This window comes from Mixophyes fleayi, chromosome 2 (genome assembly GCF_038048845.1).
Source record: "Mixophyes fleayi isolate aMixFle1 chromosome 2, aMixFle1.hap1, whole genome shotgun sequence".
Taxonomy (NCBI): domain Eukaryota; kingdom Metazoa; phylum Chordata; class Amphibia; order Anura; family Limnodynastidae; genus Mixophyes; species Mixophyes fleayi.
The window spans coordinates 224,015,815-224,038,655 of record NC_134403.1 but is presented as its reverse complement, the minus strand read 5'-3'; the positions used below and the strand labels follow the sequence as shown (position 1 = coordinate 224,038,655).

General features: G+C 37.5%; 1 protein-coding gene and 1 non-coding gene across 2 annotated transcripts; both read right to left on the bottom strand.

The window, feature by feature from the left end:
* Window positions 1–1,065: 1,065 nt before the first annotated feature.
* On the bottom strand, window positions 1,066–17,680 carry PPP1R8 (protein phosphatase 1 regulatory subunit 8). Its single transcript, XM_075195527.1, has 7 exons — window positions 17,500–17,680; window positions 17,009–17,069; window positions 11,615–11,768; window positions 6,595–6,812; window positions 5,804–5,948; window positions 5,198–5,262; window positions 1,066–5,110 (listed from the first exon to the last, which is right to left on the bottom strand). Exons 1-7 carry the CDS (start codon window positions 17,586–17,588, stop codon window positions 4,769–4,771), a joined length of 1,074 nt encoding a protein of 357 aa, XP_075051628.1. The 5' UTR covers window positions 17,589–17,680; the 3' UTR covers window positions 1,066–4,768.
* On the bottom strand, window positions 15,752–15,906 carry LOC142141887 (small Cajal body-specific RNA 1). Its single transcript, XR_012688919.1, has one exon.
* Window positions 17,681–22,841: the final 5,161 nt, after the last annotated feature.

Below are 22,841 nucleotides of genomic sequence, written 5' to 3'. Positions count from 1 at the left end.
ACACAGGAGATTCTCCCCTTATTTAGGTGAACATATCTTTAACAAGGTATATAAAATATATGATAGGAAGGATAAATAAGCGCTTCCTTTACATAGAATGAACTCAATAAAAATAAAAATGTGACTTATCCAGTCCTGATATCATAAATTCTTCCCCAGATGGTAAAAAGACTATTTCTAGTTGAAACGCGTTGGTGGGTGTATAGCAGGCACACCTGTGTAGTCTCGCTCCTGGAATCATCCGTTGTGACGGCAGCTACCCGGGCACATGAGCCGTGCTTTTTGGATGTTTTCTTACCTTTTCCATCTGGTAGGAGTTGAATCGTACAGTGTGTGGATTTTAAAGTGTTACATATCAAAATTGATGTTTTATTAAATGTGAGTTTTCTTAATATCACTCACGAATTGCCGCATTCTTTTATACGGATCACACTGTGTTGGTTTTTCTTTCCTTATTCTCTATATGACCATCGGTTTGGACAACCATGAAAGTTCTTTATCTACATGCTCCAGAACATAAGTTGCTATTGGAGTACTTTCTATAGAGACAGTAGGAGAGAAAATCATCTTGAGATCGTGGTGTGCTCTACATAGAAAATCAAGGAATATATCATCGTTCCTGAACATACCATCTGGAGAAGAATTCATGATATCAGGACTGGATAAGTCATTTTTATTGAGTTCATTCTATGTAAAGGAAGTGCTTATTTATCCTTCTTATCGTATATTTTATATAGCTTTTTGTTCTGACATATCTACTGGGTATTATATGTCAGGAGGGATAGGAGCTGCCTCTTTATAATGCGCTCGGTTTAACTGTTACGTTGGATTGTTATATCTTTAACATGGGCCAATTCTAAATAAAAAAAAAAATGAATAAAGCTAAACAAAGTAACTCAATAAGCTGTACAAAAAGATTCATAATAAGCAAAAATGTACAAACATACATTAAATCTGAGTTTTATTAAAATCCAGAAATATTTTCTCTTAAAAAGGGAGTTCAGACAAAACCTCATACTTTAACAAAAAAAAAAAAAAAAAAAAAAGTGTAAAATACAACTTAAATAAGTAAAAGTCTACACATCAGTTATGTTTATTTACAAAATGTTGTGAAAAGCAGCTTTTGACATTGCTTTTATGTTATTTATACACATGACAGGTTATTGGTTTGTCATCAAAAAGGGGTTTTGGAAAGTTTCAATAAAAACTATCACCTCAAATTATTCCTTCTGATAATGAATCTGTCTTTTCAATGAAGTCTGAAATCACAATTGAGAGAGGGAGGTAGGATACACAGATTCTATAAAAGTTTTAGGTAACTTAGACATTTAATATTTACATATGCCTAGTCAGATAGTTATGGTTTCTAGTGCATGTGCTATGTAGTTACAAAACATCTTAATTATTTGACATTCTTCAAATGGCATCCAGACCCCAAGCATGTATTTACCACCAATACAGAAGTTAGGCAGTACTGCACACTGGCATCTTAACTACACTATATTGACAAAAGTATTCAGACACTTGACCATTACACCAACAGGGACTGTAATGACATTGTATTCAAATACATATACATTAATATGGAGTTGGTCCCCCTTTTACAGCAATAACAGCTTCCACTCTTCTTGGATGGCTTGCCACAAAATGTTGGAGTGTTTCTGTGGGAATTTGTGCCTATTCATTCTGTTGAGCATTTATGAGGTTAGGCACTGATGTTGGACAAGAAGGCCCTTCACTAAAGAGAAGGGACCTAGGCCAAACCCTGAAAGACAGCCCCATACCATTATCCCGCCTACACCAAACTTCACAGTTGGCATAACGCAGTCAGGCAGATAACATTCTCCCATCACCCGCCCATCTGACCGCCAAACAGAAAAACGTGAATTGTCCCTCCACAGAACACATTTCCACTGCTCCACCGTGCAGTGTCGGTGTGCTGTACACCACTCATTTGATGCTTGGCATTAATCTTGATGTTGTGAGGCTAGCTTGCAGCTGCTCAACCATGGGAACCCATTCAATTCAGCTCCCACTGCAGAGTTTTTGTGCTTACATGAATGCCAGTGTAATTTCGGAACTCTTCAGATATGGAATCAGCAGAGCGTTGGCAACTTTTTTCGCACGCGCCTTAGCAGTCATCGACCCCGCTCTGTGACCATGGAATATCAAGCAGGGATGAAATTTCACGAATCGTCTTATTGCAAAGATGGCATCTTATTACAGTACCATGCTTGAAGTCACTGAGCTCTTCAGAATGACCTATTTTGTATCACAAATGTTTGCAAATGGAGACAGCATAGCTATGTGTTTGATTTTATACACCTTTGGCAATGGGTCTGCTTGAAATACATTAGTTCAATAATTAACAGGTGTGGCCAAATACTTTTGTCCGTATAGTGTATATGTCCAACTCAAAAGTTAGTCTTCTAATAAAATCCTGGGTATTGTGGAAAAATTATATGTACTTGGAAAGGAACAGATTAAGAAAATAGTATATACCACAATCATATAGTGCATTATAGGATGTAAGGGTAATCAATGCACATAGTCTGAAATTTTATTAAAAAGTCAGCAATGTAGCTGTGATGACGATAATTTTGAAAATTAAGGGTCATTCTTCACAACAAAAAGCCCACTAATCCCCCTGAAAAGAAAATGCACACAAAATGCACAAATCTTTGCTTGTACAGCAATTATAAGTTAAAATCTTTTTTCTCTAGCCAATTTCATAATATGCTGCATTCTTGCTTTTGAATATTACATAATATGTAAAGCAAACATCAATCAATGGGAATTTGCATTGAATACTAGAAGTAGCACCTTTGTACATCTCAGAAGTTTAAACAGCCATTCTGGATATGATTTCCTAAAAATTCCAACATAAAAGATTTCCCTGTCTAGTCTTGGGGCCAGGAATCAGTGCATTTGGCTCTTGGCCCCACAATAATGCAGGTCACACTGGCGTTGTTTGAATAGGGAAATGAAGCACTATTAGCAATTAGTACCAAAGCGCCTGTAATTAAATTTATCTCTGCACATTTCATGCAGTAATTTAACTTAAAAAAAATTCTATTAAACCACCTGCTCAGAACATCTTTTAACAGCTTCAGTGAATAACCAGGATAAGGTTGAACATTGTATTTTAACCCTTAAATCACATGATAGTGTCACATTTTAGTTTGAGGTTTCCTTGATAGCACATATACACCTTATTTAAAAGTCTGGTTTAACTCCACATTCTAGAAATGTTCTATAAAATATATAGAACTTTATTTTGCTTAAAACAAACCACCCGAGTGCCTGGGTCAAGAAAACGTGTATGTAATGTGCTAAATTTATAGAGGCACGCATGATCTTCACTTAAACCACATTTAATAAAATCAAAAGGAGCACAACCACAATGGCATATTTGAAAAATGCCGATATTAAATTATAAATAAAAATAGGGTATAATTTTGTATTGAACAATGTAAGAGCAAGTTGTGTAAGAAGCAAAAGCAAATGTGATGCAACTCTATGTACATCATATTACCTGGCAGCAGAAAAGCCACCAGCGCCATGCTTTGCAAATTAATGTTTTAAAAAAAAATGTATTTTTTCAGCATGAGATCCATTAAGAATCTTACACTGAAAGTACATAGCTCCCTCTTTATACCACATCACCACCAGCTAATGTATAATTGATGTATATTCTCTGTCAAAAATTGCATTTAAAATGCATTACATTTCAACTTTATGAAAACTTCCTTACGTCAAATTTGGTAGAACAGCAGTTCGGCCCTTATTTGAAGCTGACATTATAAAGGGGGAGTGCTGCAAAAATACTCCTACAACTGTGTAGTGTGCTGCAGTCTTGGGTTGTCATTCAAACTAAAAATATTCAATGTTAACGTTACCCAAAGACACCCGAACACAACGGTCTAATGTCAGGGAATGCTTCGGTCTGAGACATAGCAAGTACCTCTGGAAAATGTAACTCCTGACTTTCTGCCAGTGACAGGAGTTGGGATTTAAGATTTTACATATATATTTTTTTTTGGGGGGGGCTATCTTAAAAATTTGAGATGCAGACAGTATACTGACAAACAAACTAAAAGAACATAGGTAAATCAAGTTTTACATATATATTTAAAACTACTTAACATACAAAATTCATATAGCTGTACATATATATGTAGGTCTATTTAGACCATTTCCTAGAAAGAGCAAAAAAATAAAAATATATATACAGACTTTTGTTTGGTGAAATAGTTGATTTCTTGCTGTTTTCCACTCGTGGATCACATATGGCTGGTTACTGTACATATTAGTACTCAAAGTGGGCTGAAATAGTGGAGAATGCCACCACTTCTACTGTCTTCATTTTAAAACTATTAAATTCCATTCACTTACATTTTCCATGACACTACTTTTAAACTTCCACTTTGACCAATGGTAGATATGATCATCATCATCATTATACAAAGGAGTGCTCATTAGCTGTGTAAAAAGAATTCCTCTTCTAGGGGAACAAATTCATTAGCAGAAACACAAACACAGCATTACTATAAAAGCGAGTGTGTTCAGCAGCAAAAGGATATTTCAACATCTAGAAGAATGAATTTATTTCATGACATATCCTACTTCCTGCCCACAATGGATCAGCAGAGGGTACCTATGACAGACCTCATTTCGGTAGAGAAGTGTAAAATGAATATAACGGCAGGTTTAAAAGTCCCTCTCCCCACCTGCAATTTCTGTTCCACAACAGTTTGGCTTGAGTCTTTTAAATAAGAGGAGTAGGTTTTTTGCCAGGCCATGCCTCCTTTGCATACTTTTTCTTTTTGGGCTCATTAACAGCCTCTGAAATAAAGCTGGACGCAGTGGGGGCTGTAGTGATGGGGGCAGCTGTGGGTGTGGTTGGGGCAAGATCCACTTCGGGTGCCAAGTTAGGGAAAGGCATACCACCCATCAATGCTGTACCATGGCCACCAGCTGTCTGTGCTCCCACTTCAGCATGTGTAGGAGGGAGACCACCATACAAGCCTCCAGAAAATGGAAAGTTCTGTACACGACGCCCTACAGAATCTTCTAGGCTGAGAGATCCAGAGGTTTCCATTTTTTTTTTCTGCAGAAACCCAAAAAAATGCAAGATGTTAAAAGGGAAGAAGGGGTGGGGGGGCTGAATATATCAGTGACAGTAAAGTAAATGTACCTTCACAGGAACTACAGCTGTCTGCACCATATTCCTGAAGCGTCCAACTGAAGGGTCCACATCCTCTGTTGAAAGAAGAAAATGTACTCCAGATTTGTTGTGTCTAATCGCAAAATTACATAAACTTTTCTGGATGAGATACTGGGACACTTTCTATAAAATATTTTTAAATTTAAACTAAAGAAAAAAAAAAAAAAAAAAGTGTAAAATTTAACACTTGATTTTGAAGATATATGCCAAATTTTCACCTCAGGAAGTCACTCAACCTTTAAAAATGTTGAGCTGCATTGATTTTGCCTATAACAACTTTTTGTTTCTTCCGCTCACGTAAACTTTATATTATACGTGTGTAGGAGTGAGTGATAAATCCCTTCATCTCGAGATTTACAAGGAGGTCCCCATTAATAACATAGCAGCACAAAGACTTGCATTAGAGCACAGTGTTCAGTTTGTAGTTTGTGAATAATGATCAGGTGACCAGGAAGCAAATGAATTGTTACCTGCACCGAAACGGAGCATTTTTTTTTCATTATTCTGAAGACTTTTTCCATTAGATATATAATACAAGCTTTATTTGAAAGTGTCTGCAAAAGTCACTTTGCTTACCTGGATTAATAATTTCATCATCCTCACTGAAAGCAACACGATAATTCCTCTTCTTCCTCCTAGATCTCTGAATGTCCAAGTTGCCCTCTTCAATGGTAAGTGTGGATATTCTCTTGTTGTGGGCTGTATTGAACTCTGTTAGATTCTTCAAAAGTGAACATAACTGGTTAGCACAGTACTGCTCCAGATATACAAACCAGAAGACCTATCGTCCAGATATTATAAAGACCTATCGTCCAGATATTATAAAATGTAAAATTCAGCATTTTACAATTAAAATGTTTGTGCAATATAAATGCTGAACCTTTGGGATTAGTGCATTTCTGCACATAAGAAAATGGTCCTAGTCTTTGCATAACTCCTTTGTCAACACACAAGTACTTTATAGGCTGATTAGAGAGTTTCTGTAACAGACATTGTCAAAGTAAACGTACAGTATATTGTGCACTGCAGGTGCCAGTAGAAAAGTTTGCCATAGTTCAACTAGTTGGATCAAAAACAGTTTTGAATAGTGTTATATATACACAGTATATCTAACAGTATATCCATAGGACAATTCCTAGGGACACAAATCTCGTATGTTTAGTAACCGTACTTAAATACAGCTTACCACTCTGCATTAAAAACACGTGGACAGACAATGTCACTGGGGCAGATAAGGAAGTTATTTTGGAAACAATGTTAAAATTATGTTAGAGGCATATGGATATTGTTTTGTTTTTACAACAGATCTTAATTTTTTTTTTCTTAAAATGTGTGGTTGTATTTAGTAGATCATGTGGACCACTCACATCAAGCTCTGTCTCCTCTTCTGGAAGGCCCAAAAGACCTTTTAGCTCATCATCCTCCCCAGCTTTATCATCCCCTTTCAAAGCAGATGGAAGCGTTTGAGGTTTCTCACGAATGGTGTACATTCGTGTCGAGGCGCCAAATGAAACGGTGGAATCAATGGGGATCTGTTGAGGCTTATGGGGCTCCAATCGGATATGACCAAGGAAAGTCCCATGGGCTAGAGAGCAGAATAAATGGGCTACAGTTAAAGTATTTAATGGGGGGAAAAAAAAATACACAGACAGAAGTTTGATTACCGGACAGACAACATGACAGATGGAAAAACTGTCAAGATGCCACTCAGCCAAATTAATTTCTCGCTCTATTGTTATCAGTTACCATCCTAACTAAAACAAAGTTAAAAGATATTTGAGCATTGGTCTAAGTGGAAATATAAATTATACATGTGTGATATTCTTGTTAACCCTTGAAGATTTCAGCCAAAGAAACAGACGTAGGGACTAGCTACATAAAATAATGAAATAAAATGAACATAAACCGGAGAAGAGGATACAATAACACCATAATTATAGAAGCTGAGACACGCAGAAGAAATCGAGAGAGCAGATAACAGAATCAGAGCAAGCAGTGAGAAACAAGAAACGAAATGATAGCAACCTTGTGAAATGAGGTTAGTATTAAAGATTAAGATGTAATGTATTTAGACATGATACCAATGACAAAAATAACTGGTCAGAACAGAAAATATGTGGATCGGAGTTTAAATTATAAAATCAGTTATTCAGAAGCAATATATTAGGGAATAGCTGCTGCTATAAGACTACCAATATAATCGAATAGTTAGATCAAACTATGTAACAGTTCACAATGCATAAAAAATAAATCTGTAAATGTATAAATATATTCAAGTGGGAAGTATTATAAAATATTAAATTGCAATACAGTAGCATAACTACTAAAACAGTGATGCAGTTCACAGGGAATAATTGAAAGAATGTAACAGTTTTGAATCAATCATCATGAATGATCTAAGAAGTGTGGAAAGTACACTAATAAATATCTGGATTTGGCAAGTGATGCAAATATCTAACCCAACTAATGGAAAGAATAATATAAAACAGTTACACAGCAGAGTAAGATGCATTCCACATGGAATAATATATTATAGGATAACTCTCTCTGGTCGAATATAATCATCAGTGACAGATAAGTTAGTGCAAGGAAGTCCTACAAATATATTTAAATACATTGTGACAATACAATAATATAAGAAGGATAAAGGATTTCTATAACGAGGCATCAGTGCTGCAGGACTCCTCTCATGGAGTCTTAAGGCAATATAATAGCAGTTGTAAAGTTAGTAAAATATATGGCTGTAATTATATATATTTTTGTAAGGTGAGAATTTTTTTTAATTCTCCTGGTCTCTTGATGGGGGAGGGGTGCATTTTCCATACAACAAAAAAAACCAAAAACAAAGAAAATCACACTATTAAACACTTTTGCAACAATAATACTATTCACACCCCTAGCCATACAGAGGTGCTAGACAGTATGAGAAGCCTTCAGAATTTTCTGCATAAATCTGGCCTTAAAATGTGTTCAAATCTTCATCCAAGTCAAAAATAGATAGAGAACTCAACTAAAAGGAGATTTTCGAGGACCTCAGAGTATTGTCAATGCTCATCTTGCTGGAAAAGGTTACAAAACAATTTCGAACGACTTTAGGTTTCGCCAGTGCAGTCAGGCAGAAAGTGTACAAATGGAAAACATTCATCATTGTTACTATGCCCCAGAGTCGTCCAACAATAGTCACTCAGAGCAAGGCATATAATATTCCAACAGATCACAAAGAACCCACGGGTAACATCAACGAATCTGCAAACCTCCCTTGCACTTGCTAATATCAGTGTTCTTCAGTTCACCATGAGGAAAACACTGAACAAGAATATTATGCATGGGAGGATAGCCAGGAAGAAGCCACCACTTTCAAAGAAGAACATTGCTACCCATTTAAAGTATTTTTATTTTTTATTTTTTTAAAAAAAAAACAAAAGCTTGATGTGTTACAAGCTACTGGAAGAATGTTCTGTGGACAGAAGAGTAACATTTTTGACTTAAATGAAATTTTGAGAAAACAATACACTGCATTCCAACATAAGAACTTCAACCAAACCATGGCAGTATAATGGATTGCGGCTGTTTTTTTGCATGGGCCAAGACGGTTTGACATCATTGATGGAACTATGAATCCAGTATTGTACAAGCAAATTCTACAGGAGAATACAAGGTTAACTGTCCATAAACTGAAGCTCAACATAAATTGGGTCTTGCAGCCAATACCCCTCAACAAGTCAGTCTACACAAAAAAACAAATGAAAAACTGTTTGGTAACGGCTATGTTACAGCCCAGGGGGTAAATGTATGATCCTCCGATTTTCTCAACTCGCCGGAAATCGGCGACTTTGCATTGAAAATTTAAAGCAGCGATGGCTTGTAAAGGCAAACTTGCCTTTGCAGGTAAAATTTATAGTGGTGATGGCTTGTAAAGTCGCCGATTTCCAGCGACTTGAAAAAAATCGTAGGATCATACATTTACCCCCAGGCCTTAATCCATTCAAAATGTTGTGGCAGAACCTGAAGAGTGTGTTTAGGCAACAAAGCCCCCCCAACATCCTTTAATTGAGACAGTTCTGTAAGGAGGAAAGGTCCAAAAATTCCTCCAAACTGATGTTAGTCATTGCTGCTCTAGGTGCTCACACCACTTACTAAAAGCATAGGTACACATGCTTTTGCAGAAAAAATGTTATTTGATTTACTGGCTTTTATATTTTTAAGACTTGGGTGAAGATCTGAACACATTTAAGGTTCCACTTATACATAGATTCAGAAAAAGGGTTCATAAGCTTTCTAGCACAACCTAGTCATTCACTAAAGATATTTAAAGTGGACAATTCCTGGCTGTTGTTCACCCCAGGGTGTTTGACAGCAGGAATAAGTGTGAGGTTAGAAATGTTAAAACATCATAATTAGTTTATTTTCATATTTAAAGAAAGCCAAAACAGGACCAATTATAATATAACCTCCGCTCATCACCCCACTCCCAACCACAACAGACACTTGTCTCGAGATAAATTGGCCCAGAAAACAACGGATTTGCCCCCCCCCATATCTGATCCCAATTAACATTACACAAAACTCCCATGAGGGGAGCAACTTAATGCTTTAGCATTTTGTATAAATAGCCATTCTGTGTTTCAATATAATCCATATATATGGTGATGGTTTTTTAGTAGAAGAACCAAGTCCTGTTATGTCAGTAAAGAACCCCCAATATTAACATGTATTCTTATATTTACCAAGTTGTGCATTAGCTCTTATAGTGCAGAGGTTATTTTTATTAAAAACAAACATCAACATATACATTACATAAAAAACGCCATTTATAAGGCTAAAACTTGCAGGAGGTAGCACGTTACCGACACTTCTGTATTATATAGTTAGGTCTACATATACTATATGGACAAAAGTATTTGAAACACATCAGTTCAATAATTAACAGGTGTGGCCAATCAGATCCATTGCCAGAGGTGTATAAAATCAAGCACCTAGCCATGCAGTCTCCATTTGCTCAGTGACTTCAAGCATGGTACTGTAATAGGATGCCATCTTTGCAATAAGACAATTTGTCAAATTTCATCCCCGCTCGATATTCCACGGTCAACTGTAAGTGATATTATTAGAAAGCGTTTAAGAACAACAGCAACTCAGCCAGAAAGCGGAAGACCACTTAAAATCGCAGAGCAGGGTCAACGACTGCTAAGGCTCACGGTGAATAAAAGTCGCCAACGCTCTGCTAATTCCATAGCTGAAGATGTCTAAACTTCCACTGGCATTAATGTAATCAGAAAAACTGTGCGACGGGAGCTTAATGGAATGGGTTTCCATAGCAAGCTTCACATCACCAAGAATAATGTCAAGCGTTGTATGGAGTAGTGCAAAGCACACCGACACTGCACTGAGGAGCAGTGGAAACATGTTCTGTGGAGTGACGAATCACGCTTAACTGTTTGGCGGTCAGATGGGTTTGGAGGATGCCGGGAGAACGTTACCTGTCTGACTGCATTATGCCAACTGTGAAGTTTGAAGGTAGAGGGATAATGGTATGGGGCTGTTTTCCAGGGATTGGGCTAGGCCCCTTATCTCCAGTGAAGGGCAATCTTAATGCTTCAGTATGTCAAGTCATTTTGGACAATGATATGTTTCAAATTGTGTGGCAACAGTTTGGGGAAGGCCCCTTTCTATTTAACATGACTGTACCCCAGTGCACAAAACAAGGACTGCAAAGACATGGTTTGACAAGTTCGGTGTTGAAGAACTTGACTGGCCCAGACAGAGCCCTACCCTCAACCCCATCGAACACCTTTGGGATGAACTGGAACGGAGATTGCGAGCCAGGCCTTCTCATCCAACATCAGTACGTAACCTCATAAATGCTCTACAGAATGAATGGGCACAAATTCCCACAGAAACACTCCAACATGTTGTGGAAAGCCATCCAAGAAGAGTGGAAGCTGTAATTGCTCTAAAAGGGGGACCAACTCCATATTAATGTATATGTATTTGAATACAATGTCATTACAGTCCCTGTTGGTGTAATGGTCAAGCATCCGAATATTTTTGTCCATATAGTGTATTTCAGAACAGGAACATAGTAGGAAAGACTGAAGCTAGAACTAAGGTCTTAATCTTCAAGAGATACTAACAGGTCATGTTTCAGGATGTATTTACTTATTTACCTGGGTCAGTAATTATGCCACCTGTTTCTAGACATAAATCCTGCTGGTGGTGCTTGAGTATTGCGTTTGAGCACATCTGAGCTAGGACAGCAAGCACAATCCAACAGCATTCATTTCCCTTAGGCTAGAGTGATTATCCCCAATATCTTTCAAATAAAAAAAAAAAAGTAAAAAATAAGACAGTAGAAGCAGCATAAAACCCAGTAGTTTAGGTACTTACTGCTGTTGAGATCTATGAGAAAGACTCTTTTTAAATGCTTGTGGTAGACTAGGGCAGAATGAACTCTGGAACAAGACTGATGATCAATTGTGAAGTCGCACATATCAGGATTCCTCCCAAACAGGTAGTATTTCTTCTCATCAATAATCAATTTCTGCAGGATAATTGAAACATTCTTGTGAACCATACAAAGCATTAACATTTTTTATCTTGTGGTTAAACGCCCTATAATGTAAACAAGCTTTTATAAACTTGAACTAATTCTCCATTCAAGTCATAATGCTTTTTCTAACACTAACAAAAATGATTCTTTTACCTGTGCTACTATAATCAGATGTCACATACACACAATAATATACCTAGAACCCTCACACAAAACCAAACTGGATGTCTTAACACACGGAACAAAAAAATGGCATTGACCAGCAATCTTGAAAGGAAAAATATTCAAGTCACACAAACACTGCAATAGAACAGTGGCTTCTGTGTTTTGTTTAAATGAAACATAAAAGTGCAATATTCCACACAATTACATACCCTATGGAACAATGAGCAACAGTTAATGATATATTATGCAGTAAAACAGCCTAGCATTTCATACATAAAAGTGCCCACATAACAGTCTGCGCCAAAATACACACTATCGCAACCCTGCCCCCCTCTACGCAACCAAACAAAACACCTACACCTACCAGTGCGTTCTCACGCCTAGCCCCTTCTTGTCCTCTCCATACATCAGTTGGGATTCATTCACTTTGATATAGGACCATTTTACTTCCAAGTTATAAGATGTACTGCTATTGCAATGGACAGAACTGCACGGTATTTGCTAAAACCACCTGTAACATCTGACTGGGGTTTCCATATCCAGAGGTAACCAGCAGATGGTGTAAAACACCAAGGCATTCGTAAATCTGTGTAACCAATACGAATGGTTCCATAGTGAATGAGGAAGGGGTCTGTGTACCAGCAGGACGGCATGGAGGCTGGAGAATCACACACAGAAGAGGAAATCTACTCCAATTGCCAGGACACTTTTTATTTTTTACTGCTATGGTGACTAATCTTTGTCCAGCCCTGCTTTGAAACGTCAAATAAGTCTAGCTTATATTTCCTTTAAAAAGAAAAAAAAAAAAAACGAACAATGATTGTATGAGTCCCTGAACATGCATAACCTGATTGTAACAGATTTTGTCTTGGACTGATGCTCATTATTGACTTTCTCAAAAATAAAACTTTAAAAAAAAAAAAAAATAATGTAACAACTTAAAATACTATGTAAAAATAGGTGCTTTAACATCTACCATTATAGCCAACTAGACAAGCTAGATCATTTTAACTTCTTAATGCCCATTAAAAACGCTTTCACACCGATTGTTAAAACAAGTAATGCAAGCAATGTGCAAGAGTTCACTTTCCTATGCGTCAAGCCCTGATGAGGCCAAAAATAGGGGGTGGTGGGGTAACCAAGTTGACCAATCACAAGTTACAAAGAAGAGATTGCAGCTTATCACAGGTCCGCCCGCTCATACACCCCCTCAACCACCATTTAAAGTTAGTTAGCCTCACTGATTTGCTGGTTCTGTATTACAGCTAGAGAGGGACATTTTGGTCAAATAATTTATTTAGGTGGTAGTGATGCTCTAAAATGAACAACACAAGGTTTACTCAAACGCCATATTTTATCTAATGGTTCTAAGACGATGTCATTATTGTGTGAATTTGTATTAAGGGTTTCACCAAAAACCCATTTTTGGGGCAGATAAGTATTTTGGAAGTATTGTAAAATAAAACGCATGACAGGAAAACGCGGTATAAATTAGAAGAAAAAACAAAAGCTTGTCTGGCTCTCTGAAACTAACAATATATAAATAACTGTGTTAGCATATACATACGTATGAGTTTTGTGCACAATATAGCTCTATTTGGATAAGCTCACCTGCCAATGTCAAGGCATCTCCAGTACATGAGACTAACTTGTGTAACAAATGTACTCAGGATGTCACAATTAAAACCTTCCTATGAAGGTTTCATTTTTTTGTTCATTTGTTTTGAGAGTCAGACCACTGTCTTCATTGATGATGCATTATTTGAAATTAGTCCAAATGTGCAATGTCACTCTAAATATTTATTTTAGTTACAGGACAAAAATAAGATTGCCTTTCAAAGCATCCAGGTTAGATCATACAGATTTCCTCTCATCACTTCTGTTTTTTTTATAGATTTTATGAAGTTCCATAAAACTAGAATCATACTATATCCTTTGCCATGTTTTCCATAATGAAAGTCCTGGAATAGTCACCTATCTTTCACTGATAAAGAACAACCTTGACAACCACTTTCAGGTTTAATAACGGACGTAAACTGTCCAACATGGCCAAATAAGTTTGCACATGGGGATTTTGAACTGTATGCTTGATAGATATCTTACAAATTCCTATACATCACATTATTGTTGTCAAGATCAATGTATTAGTTGTTGAGATATATTCTACCAAAATCTGGAAATACTGTCTTCCACTAACTTGTTATCTGGAGGATGAACCTTTAGGGCACCAATGGGAAGAAATTTGCAGCCAAAATATCTGCATGAAAAAAACTGCAATTGCCATTTACAAGCCTGTATATATATTTTTTTCCACTGCCCTGAAAACCTTTAGGGCTAAGCTCACTCCTGAACAGGGGTCCAGAGTATGCTCTTCTATTGGGCCTTGAGCACAAAAGCCTCATACATGAAATCGATTGCTCTCTGTATTTCCTGGACTGTCTATAGAGCCAACTGCTTTTTATAATCTTCAGAATATTTCTCTCAAAGACACCCCAGGTCCGATACCAATGCTGCATCTATGGCGATATGGAGCTCATAATAATAATAAATAATAATAACTTTCTTATTCACACCATCTCTTAATGAGTTAGCATCCTCTAGGGACATTTTTTGGGGAATCTCAGAACAGATGGATCCACCTAAAGATACATATGTTAGCAAGGCGACATTTGATTGAATTGTCCCGAAGAGGAAGTTCACGGTGGCATGTAAAACTGCAAGTACAGAAGAAACTCTACAGCTATACCAGACTGTACATGTAACATATGATTCATGTGTTAGATGTTCAAATTTACATTGCAATGGTCATGTCCATTTTAAGCAAAGCTTCAAAGAATAACCTGCACACAATTGCAACCGATGCTATAGATTTCTTTATAAAGCTTCTAGAATACTTGTTAAATTCCCCTAGTTTGCATACAATTTTACTAGCATTAAAGCTGCACTACCACCTGGAGAATTATAGCTCTTTTACCCCTCCCAGCAGCCTAGGGGCCTGCTCTGTTCATCTCACAGCCCAAGCTCAAAACAGGGGCTGTTCATCGTTTTGGAGGGGGTGCGTTTGAGAGATCCAGTGAAAAGCTACAATCACAGACATTACCTCTTCTGGTTAGTCCTCTCATTCCCTTTTCTACAGCAATTTTAAAGCAGTGTCAAAAAAAACCCTTTGCCACTTTAGGTGGTAGGGCGCAGCTTTAATGGCATACTAAGCCAAAAATGTTTCTTTTTACATTGTTCAATTTCCCCTTGTATACTGCAGATCTGTAAAGTGGGATTAAGCAATTGCACCTTCCTCCATTTCAGACAACCAAAGCCACACTCCACTTTTTAGGACTCTGTCCTATTGGGATCTCTTGCAATATGAAAAAGCACTAGATTTGCGGTGACATCATTACCTCTCCCACTCAAATCCACCAATATGCAATCCGCACAGAGCATTTTTGTTATATTTGACACTTGCTAGACAACTCAAAAATTGGTTCGAAATGGCTATTAAATAGAAGGGTACCCTCTAAATATTGTCTGTTTGCTCAGAAGCCAAATAAACAACATACTTGAAAGATATAGTCAAGAATAAAAACAAAGTAAATTATTTAATTCCTTGACAGGATCTTACAATATAAAAAGGTTTTAACTGCTCTCTAAAAGAGAATTAAGATGCATAGAAAAGCAACATACATATTTCTAAATCAAATGACTATACTGAATGCTTTTAGTGAACTAATGAAACAAAAGATATTCTTTCTTGACGAAATGACCACTTAAACAACTCCAGAAATCGCAAGTTACAGTGTACATTATATTCTGACATCTGTACAATAAGTTATAACCCAGAGTGTCACTCTACACACTGAGCTTAAATGCTTATTACATAGTTAATGTGGCACTACTAGGACCTAGATACCATGACAAACACACTGGAGGTGAACCAGAGTGCAGATATCTAGGATCGTATCGAGTGCGTAGCAACATCAGCTGCCCATTTTCTGTATAACTTAGATGTCTAAAGGTTAACCGTTCACCAATTTCATTTATACGTAGTATATAGCATTTTTAAAAATAAAAAGAAAGCATATTAATAAAACTAAATAAGCCACTACTTTAGTGTGTGCATATATATATATATATATATATATATATATATATATATATATATATATTTATTATGATACAAGTATATACATTTATTGCTTTAAACAATATCTTTCTAAATGGATATGTTTGTACCCACAACGTGGACGTTAAGAGGGGAAATGCATTTCTTTCAGGAAAAGACCAAATAGTCCAGCATATTTTACAATAAAGCCATGCTAGGCAATGTCCCTGAAATATATCAAGTGGACAATGATCCCACAATATAGTCACATGTTATATTCAAGAGAGGGAATCATCAAATAACATTATGAGATCAGATAAGTGTTCACTTTGCCCAATCAGCAGTCTATGGCTTGCTAGTTAAGCTGTGAGTAGCTCTGCTACATACCTGTTAATGCACTATACCAGCGATGAACAACCACATACACTTAAGGTGAGGTGGCTGCAACATGCAGCTCCTTACCATTAATCTCAGTAGTAATGTAAAATACATTTAAACAAAGAGCCACCTACATGTAATAACACATTAGCAAGAATCTTAAACAAGCGTTAGAAGCTATAACAAACAAATCTGAAACTAAAGCAGGAAGGAGCTGTGACTCGGAAAGCAATCTGTTGCCAATCCCTGCACGATATTAACTCTGGTATAATCAATAATAATTTCCAAAACAGAAAAATAACTTATCATGAGGTGTGCATGTCACTTCTCTGAGGGTCTTGATGTCCCCCACTTGCAGTAGAGGGTCTCAAGACACACTCTGCAAGACAACACAGCCCAAAGCTCCTGCTAGCACATAACCTTGCAATGAACGGTTGCAGCCTTTTCATACAGTTACTATTATGTAGCAAAGCACTGAAGGTAAATGCAACAGCAACTAAAATTGAAATAACAAAACAGTATATAACAATACTTTTTCTACAGTTACATACGCAATAGAAAACAGTTTGTGGTCCTTCATGTATTTCCGTACCTCTATGAGTTTGTCTCCTTTAACAACATCAAGGTGCAGACCTGGTGGGGGCTTTCCTGCCCTAAATGTGGAGAAAGGAATGAATTATGTATAAGCATTCAAACTATATGGCAGTCATTACTCATTACTGTTATATTTCATTAACAAATAACTGCCTATCTTTAAATGTCCTAGATGCAGACGTAGACAATCCCATGCACATTATAAAAGGTCTGCGTTAGACGGTGTGCAGGAGATGCTCACCCAACCGCCTTAGCGACCTTTAGCTCATGGACACTGTTCCGATGCATCACCTACCAAATTATCACGTCGTGGAACATTTAAACCACCTTACATAAACCACTGCTCGGACTCTCGACCACACTTCCCTCTGTGATTGTTATTACTGGCTTCATCAGCACCTCTCTCTTTTATTGCTAACCGTCTTCCTACGTTACTCATTAATACAGTGGCCGCTAATTTCAAAGCCTGTTTGCACACCCATATCTTACCAGGTCGGACACTCAAATATGCATTTGTTGGAGTTCGGATTCGCCGCCATGTTTACTCCTGCTCCTCCTCCCAAAGCATTGTGGGTCATTACTGACACTACATCCGCTCTCACTTTTGCGCATGGGATTTGAGTTTCCTTCGCCTAGTGACTGACGGGTCAATGGGTGCTACCCGCCCTACACTTCCGCTGTCCTCACACAGTTACTTGAACGTGGGAAGGGCTAGTGAGTGTTTATATAGATGTATAAAGATACATTTCTTTACTAGCTCTCTGTCACAGCATCCCTGGGTATGCGATTGTAGTTAAAGTAAGGCTTACACGCGAAAGCAGACGTTACTAATTATAATATTATACAAACACGCATATCTGGTTAGATACAAATGTGTATTTCATGGGTTTGCAAATAAAAACGGATAATCATGTGACCTTTAGTTTTTACTGGTCATAAAATTCACCCCAGATTTCTGCTGCCAAGGGAAACTGTTATAGGGACCCGTTATAGGAACCTATTCTTACTGGTTTAGCTAACATGGGTTCCTCAGGTGTTTAAACTATTGCAAAATAAGTATTGTGGGTGAAAGATTTTGGGTGGATGAAACCATGGGAACTGCTGGTATGACGAGGATATAAGAGCACCCCATATAGGCACATCCCCTGCACATTTAATAAATATACTGATGTTTCTTTCTGGCTTCCTTCTTCGCAAAATTCAGTACATGACCCAGGCTGAATTATGTAGTTGTATTTGTTTGGATATGGCTAAGTTCTGTGCTTTCAGGAAGATGTTAGCACACAACAGTAATATGTTGTATCCACAGGCATTCCACCTGCTTTGTAGATTCACAAAAAAACTATATAGGTGTTCAGCAAATTTGCCTACTTTTCATACCCTGTATCTGTATATCCAGAGTTAGTATGACAAGAGATGGGTGTGATTTGATTATGAATATAGTTTTAGAGGGAGAACTACTTTAGAAGCAGGCTACACCCCAAAATGTCTCAAATCAAAGGCCGACCTTTAAAAAATATAATTCTGATTTCCTCCTTGGCAAACATATAGGATAATTATGCCCAGCTCTGGCTCTAGCTTTCATCATTGTGAAGATATATTTGCCAACTATGGAACATAAATCACAAAGAGCTGAGTAAACCATTTATCCCTGGTGTGTCAGGATGGACCGCCTATGCCACCCTGTCTGTTATTGCTGTGGATGGATCCCCACTGGCCAGAGCTGCTGGGTAGTGGGCAGAGTGGTGGTACCAGAAAGCTGGGTCCAAACCTCACAAGAGCTGGGAACGGATTAGAGTTTGGTCTAATCTGTAGGTCACAGGAATTTCAGCATAGAGAAGTTTCCAAGCAGGTCTTTGAAGCAAGTGATGTTTATTTGCTCTTACACTAGTTGAAGGTACCAGTGAAAAATCCAGGGCTGCCTCTGCAGCCCCCTGTGGACCGAATGACAGGGCAAGTACGCTTTTCTTATTTATACACATATGCATTGCACTTTATTACATTTACAACACACATATCTACATTTAATACACGTTAAACTCTCAGCGCTATTGACCGCCGGTTCTTTACTGGTGCTGCAGCGCCTACACATTTCCATATAAAATACATTTGTGTACACTACTTGCTAGATGCTGGGGTTTAACCCCGTTCATGCTGCAGTGCTGGATGCTACCCAACCAGCACTAAAACGCAGATTTAAAATACATTATTTATTTTGAAAACTTTTTTTTTTAATAATTTTTCACGCGCCACTTAGCGCCGGTGATTTAACCCTCCCAGCGCCAGAGTACATTTTAAAATGGCCAACATACTTGTACGGCAGCCGGTACTCGGGACCCGGCCACACCTGGGTTAGAAGACAAAACACCAAATACTTCAGTTTGAAAGCAGGGAGAGATGTACGATTTCCACAAATATGGCTTCTCACGTAGGCAGGAGGCCCAGATGGCCATCTATTTTGAAAACGTAGGCAGCAATTACTCATTTTATTTTTTTTAAAATGGCACCTTCTCAGAAAACAGCAAGTTAATACTTATCTTGCATTTCACCTAGATAACGCTATTGTATTCTTTTCACTAAACATGTTGATAAGGCCAGTCTTTCACTCATGTATTCTCTATATAACAATGGGTTAAAAAAATATTTCCCAATTTGTGGTCTGTGAAGCAGCAAGTACTGTGTCATTTACATCTTGTTCCCATCCATCATATTAGTAAGAGAGATGGCAAGACACTTCCTGGACTTCTGTAAAGCACGAATAAAAAAAAAAAAATATATGACATTTCACTTTATGGGAGAGATTTAATTGCTGGCAATGTCCGCTGCACACATTGCCGGCCATTACGGTAGGAATATCAACTTATTTCTCTACGTACATCTTTGAGGTGCGAGAAAAAAAATGAGCGAATATGCCTGTAAAATCTCCAGCGCAAGGTGTCTCCATAGACACCTTGTACCAAATTGAATCTTCCCCTAAGTGTGTGTCTGTTCACATGCGTTCCTGACATAATCACTTAAATCTTACAGCTCTTTAAGACAGGTACTCTTTATGTTGGTTTCTCAAGTTATGTTGTATTTTTTTATGAATAGGGATTTGTTAACATTTTGAAATAGACATTTTAGAGGACATAAGAGGTAGTTTAAGGTAATGGGGGGCCACCTGAGATCACAGATTTTGATTTACCCAGACATGTAGAGAAGTACATAGGCCACTTTGTACTTGATTCTGGTTATTTTTTTAAAGCAGTAGTTGTGCCAGTAAGCAGTCATAATAACCACCACTGTATTTACCAGAGTGCAGAGAGTGGTGTAAAAGTTATGACAGAATCCTGGGACTTCCACCAGGGACAGTTGTAATGGCGCACAGGAGCAGTCAGTACTTGTGATTGAAGACTTAATTTTATTGTGCCTAGTATTTCCTTTGTTTTATGTAGTGGTCACAAGGAAACCTATGAATTTTTAAAAGTGTCAATAAGATGTTATCTGCGTTGTATGGTGGTCAGTAAAATAGGCTCTGCATTGAATACTGGTCAGGTATAAGTACCTCTTTGAAATCACATTAAATGAACCACATCCCCAATCTTATAGCAATGCAGCCAATACTTTTTAGAAGACCCACTCGGCACTTTCCTGTTCCACTAAAGAGCATGCTTAGGCTAAAATTTCATAAATCTTCACACACAAAAAGGCATTATGTAAAAATTAACCCAAAAAAATACAGTACCAATGGAGCTCAGTGTCATGGTGAATTTAAGCCATAAATGAGGTTGAACCACACTGTTATGGGAAAAACTGAAAAATGTAATTGAATGAAAGGAGTGGTGGAAAAAACCTCTCTGCACCTCATTTCCAGAAACATCTCCTGTAACAGGTATTCATCTTTATGTACAGGGGGGGGGGGGGGGGCATTGCGGGAGGCAAACCATATAAGTGCATCAGTGCAAAACAAAGGCATTTTAGGGTGTGCTTTATAAATGAGGCCCATTGTCGGCAATTTGTAATGCTATTATATTTGTTCGGAAAAATTAGACTTGGTATTAACCCTTAGTTGTAGACCAAATCTCTAGAGAACTCCACTGAACAAAAAAAAAAACCTTGTTTCAAACCAGCTGAGTGCGTGGCGGTGTGAAGTGAAGGTGTGGCCTCACAAACTATTAAGAGCACAGATATGAGTGATGTAGACCCATTTTCGACATTGGGAACTGTGGCAAGTTCAGCAGGCAGCTCAGGTTATGGTCATGTCCATTTGGGTGTACCATTGCCACTAACCAAAAGCAATCATCTCGTTCTCTTACTGCCCTACAAAATGTCAATGTATATTAAACCCTCTTCATTACTTTTCTCCCACTTGAATATTACCTTATAGCAGTTTCATTATAGCAGTGATGTTCAAGAATACCTCATATATACACATCTGAGCTTTACAAAGATATCTGAACATACTGCCCATAAGTACCATGTGTTACATGCAGCTGTATTTTCTACTATATTCACCTTTTTACATACAAGCAGGAAGTTAGCCATCTTCTGGACAGCCATGAATAATTATGAGCATTAATGAGCATTACTATACCATATTTTAGCAGGAACATGCCCACTGAGAAACAGGCCGTGACATCAAACAGTCAGCTTTCAACAGTCTCAAGCAATAGCCCTCATTGTGGAGTTTCTGCATATTATAAAAACTTAACTGTAGAAAATGGGGTTTTGCACATGGCAAACTGACTAACTGTCCTTTACTAGTACAGAAAATCAAAGCAAATGTCTGACTGTTAGCTACTGAAGTCAAGCTGTAGTTTAAGCTGCTGTATGCTGTGCTTCGGTCTATGGCGCAAAAGCAATGCTAAAACGAGTGCCGAGAACTAAAAGGTGTCTGCATTACATAAAGATATGCAGCACAGGTGATTACCACAATATCACTATGAACTGCCCACTGGCAGGACAACACCTTTTTCATTGCCTGTCCAAACCTTGTTTTGCACTATAGATTGTAAGCTGTTCTGGAAAGGTTTCTATATACATTCTGCTTAAGCTGATTTGTTGGTCACAGCTATAAGTTATTTGCACTACTGTTGGGTATGCTTTCACTATATCAAGTATATGTCATATTAATAATGAAAAACCCAACAATGCTGCAGCTATATTTGTTATTAGTGGAGCATCAAATATCTATTTTATATACTCAGGTTGCAGTTAAATCAGCAGATGATACTAAATGAAGACACTACATAAAAAAGGTATTTCCTTGTTCAATCCATTTTATATATTTTAACTCATATTGACATATTACAGCTGCTCTCTGTGATCTATCAACATCAAAAAGTTGAAAGATAAAAAGGAAGAAAATATATACAAGAACAGCACATAATATACGTATACACACAGCACACACAGCTTAAGAAAAATTCATCACCGTTATCCAGTGAGTAGAAAACATTGGGAATTTTATTTTACCAACACATTAATGTTCTTGTTTCTACACAAAAAAAAAATAAAGACCTTAAAAAGGAATTAAGCACTGCGTTTTATATACATGCAGTGTGTGTGTTTTGTTCGGAGTGCAGACACAATAAGTAAAGACTAGAAGGAAATTTGGAGACGTTATCCTTGGTTATTAGTTGAGGCAATAACTAAAATGTGCTGCAGGTTTGGTCTATAGCACATAGGAATACAGCAGCTGAATGACAGTGACCAGTGTAGTGTGTCAAAAGGTAAGACCCAAATGTTAATGTGGTAGGATAACATAAGATTAAACAAATAGTGTTAAAATCCTGAAGTTCTAGTGGACCATTATTAAGTCAGCTGCATAGATAAAACTATATTTCTTTTCG